At 51.7% G+C, this 3,020-nt stretch overlaps 1 protein-coding gene across 1 annotated transcript; it reads right to left on the bottom strand.

Moving 5' to 3' along the window:
* Positions 1–1,270: 1,270 nt before the first annotated feature.
* LOC116993371 (small basic protein 1-like) lies at positions 1,271–2,349 on the bottom strand. Its single transcript, XM_033053800.1, has 2 exons — positions 2,292–2,349; positions 1,271–1,401 (listed from the first exon to the last, which is right to left on the bottom strand). The coding sequence occupies exons 1-2, from the start codon at positions 2,347–2,349 to the stop codon at positions 1,271–1,273; spliced, it is 189 nt and encodes a 62-aa protein (XP_032909691.1).
* Positions 2,350–3,020: the final 671 nt, after the last annotated feature.

Raw genomic sequence — 3,020 nt, forward strand, 5'->3', positions numbered from 1 at the left:
TGGGATCCATTGGGTTATCATTGGATCCATTGGGTTATCCCACATGGGATCCATTGGGTTATCCCATGTTGGATCCCAGAAAACCTGGGGCTTTTGAGCTTTCTGTACTTTCTAACACTGCTTTTGACTTGTGGCCTTGGAGAAGCTTCCAAATTTGAGTGATGGAGTTAAAATCACAGGTGTGTAGCTGGAATAAAAGTGTGTAATTTCACATGGTGAAGAGTTTTTGAATTTGGGGTTTTAGAATATAGTAATAGCTATGGGACAAGATGGAGGCTTTTAAATGTTGTCTCTTTCTGTCTTTTTCTTCTTCTGGTTGGAAAGTTAGTGCTGCACTGTGGGTCACAGGAATTTGGTTATTGGGTTAAAAGTATAAATAATATAGGTGTTAATTTTCTATTGGACTGTTCAGCTTTTAAAAAACCTTGCAACTTGCTAAATTTTCCTCCATTTTATTTGCTTTTGGCTGGTAGCTGGAAGTGTTCAGAACTCTCTGTACTTTAAATAAGATTTAATAAACAACCAAACCAGGATACGAAAAAATTCTTCTCCTTCGTGTTATTAATCCTAACTCTGAGTGAAAACAAAGCAAAATAAAATCAAGCCACTAATTAAGTAGCGCAGTTAACCCCTTTACAATGCCACAGTGGATGGGGCAGGGGACACTGAGGAAATCCTCTCCTGTTCTTGGTGATCCCCATGGAATTATCTGGTCACAGACAGAGAAGACACTTGGTGAGGGTGTCCAGGACAACCCCAAAGCCTCAGTGGCTGCTTTGGTTGCTCTGTGGGCACCCCAGGAATGGGATTTTGGGGTGCAAGGGGATGGTGGTGCTGTTGGTGTCCTGTTCTACCTCTCCCTGGGGCTGAGTACCCCAGTGCAGAGGCTGAGTGGGACTGCTGGGGCTGTTCTGCTCCCTACAAATAAACTGGGATTCAGTTGTGGAGGAGGGAGATATTGGATTAAGCAATGAGCATCTCCCAGCTTTTGCCACCACTCTGCTTTGAATATCCCAAAATTTGCTTTTCCTGGCTGGCATTTTGGTGTCAGGGGTTTGGGGCTGCCAGAAGCAGCTGGGGCTGGCAGGGATGTGTCATGACCACTCTCCAGGGAGTTCTGGCTGCCAAGCTCTCCTGGGAGGCGAATGAAGCTCACAGCACACAGAAATCATCTTATCTGCCCATCTTTACTTCAAAATGCTGAACACTCCCCACACCCTGCAGACAGCTCCGGGGTGGGGGCTGCTCTCAGGGGCTGGGTCCTGCAGGGTCATTTCCCCTTTTTGGGAGAGGGGATGCAGCAGTGCAGCTCCTCGCAGTAGGGGCTGAAGGACCACTCCTCGGTTTCGCCGCACGCGTGGGCGCAGTACCCATCACAGAATCCCTTGGGCTGCCCGTGTCCTGCCGTGGGAGGAGACACAGGGGGAGAAAATCATGGGTGTTAGCAGAGCAGAGCCCCAGGAGTTTGTCCTGGCTGGTTCCAGAGTGCTGCTGATGCTCTGGGTGCTTCTGGGGTTAGACCTACCCAGGACAGGATGCAATTCATGTCCTCCCTGGGCTGGAGGATAACTGGGAACTTACAAACCATCCCTCTACTCATTGTGATCCCTCTGCAAACCATCCCTGTGCAAACCATCCCTCTGCAAACCATCCCTCTGCAAACCATCCCTCTACTCATTGTGGATCCCTCTGCAAACCATCCCTCTATTCATGTTGGATCCCTCTCCAAACCATCCCTCTGCAAAAAATTCCCCTGCAAACCATCTCTCTCCTCATGTTGGATCCCTCTGCAAACCATCCCTCTCCAAGCCATCCCTCTTTTCATATTGGATCCCTCTCCAAGCCATCCTTCTCCTTATGTTAGATCCCTCTCCAAACCATCCCTCTCCTCATGCTGGATCCCTCTCCAAACCATCCCTCTACTCATTGTGGATCCCTCTCCAAACCATTCCTCTGTTCATATTGGATCCCTCTCCAAGCCATCCCTCTCCTCATGTTAGATCCCTCTCCAAACCATCCCTCTCCTCATGTTAGATCCCTCTCCAAGCCATCCCTCTGTTCATATTGGATCCCTCTCCAAGCCATCCCTCTCCTCATGCTGGATCCCTCTGCACAGGGTGAGAGATGGGATTTGCAGTGTGGCATTCATCCCACCCCAAACCCTGCCAGGCTGGGTAAATCCCCAAAGATCCCATCCCCTCTGCCCCAGAGATGAACCCCCTCCCTCACCCTGAGGCTGGAGAGGACACAGCTCACCCTGATTTCTCCACCTCCACACCTTCCTGTCTTACCTGGGGTGGCCAGGGAGAAAAGCAGGAGCACAGCAAAGACCATGCAGAGCACCCTCATGGCTGAAGAACAGGGGGATCTTGACACCCAGGGAAAAGAGCCTGTGCAAGGTGTCTGAGGGCAGAGGTTTTATAGGGGACTCTGGCCACCAGCAGCATGGCCAGAGGAGAACCTTGGGCAAAACCATCTCCAGGAGCTGTTGTTTGCTCTGCAGGCTGTGCAGTGTCACCCTGACCCTCTCCCAAAGGCTCCTGGCAGCCAGGTGCTCCATGGGCACGTGGGGCTGTCCCCACTCTCCAGATCCGGCTGGGGCTGCACAGGGCACAGCTGCTCCCAGGGCAGCTGCAATTCAGTCTGGGATGGCTCCTGATAAGCTCTGGGCACTGTGTGCAAGGCACAGACACAATGGGCTATCAGATCCACCATGGGGAATGGTTTTAGGGAGCATCCAACCCTGACCAGTGCTCTGGTGCTGAGGATCAAAGAGTCACGGAACAGAATCCCAGAACGGTTTGGGTTGGAAGGGATCTTAAAGCCCATCCAGTCCCACCCCCTGCCATGGGCAGGGACATCTTCCACTGTCCCAGGTTGCTCCAAGCCCCATCCAGCCTGGCCTTGGACACTGTCAGGGATCCAGGAGCAGCCACAGCTTCTCTGTGCCAGGGCCTCACCACCCTCCCAGGGAAGAATTCCTTCCCAATATCCCATCCAAATCTCCCCTCTTTCAGCTT

Source organism: Catharus ustulatus, chromosome 3 (genome assembly GCF_009819885.2).
Source record: "Catharus ustulatus isolate bCatUst1 chromosome 3, bCatUst1.pri.v2, whole genome shotgun sequence".
Taxonomy (NCBI): Eukaryota; Metazoa; Chordata; class Aves; order Passeriformes; family Turdidae; genus Catharus; species Catharus ustulatus.

Excerpts from the sequence above, each read along its gene's own strand:
- LOC116993371 (XM_033053800.1), bottom strand. The coding sequence starts at position 2,349 with ATGAGGGTGCTCTGCATGGTCTTTGCTGTGCTCCTGCTTTTCTCCCTG. Across the intron at positions 1,402-2,291 it reads TTTCTCCCTGGCCACCCCAG|GACACGGGCAGCCCAAGGGA; the intron begins GTAAGACAGGAA and ends CTCCCACGGCAG.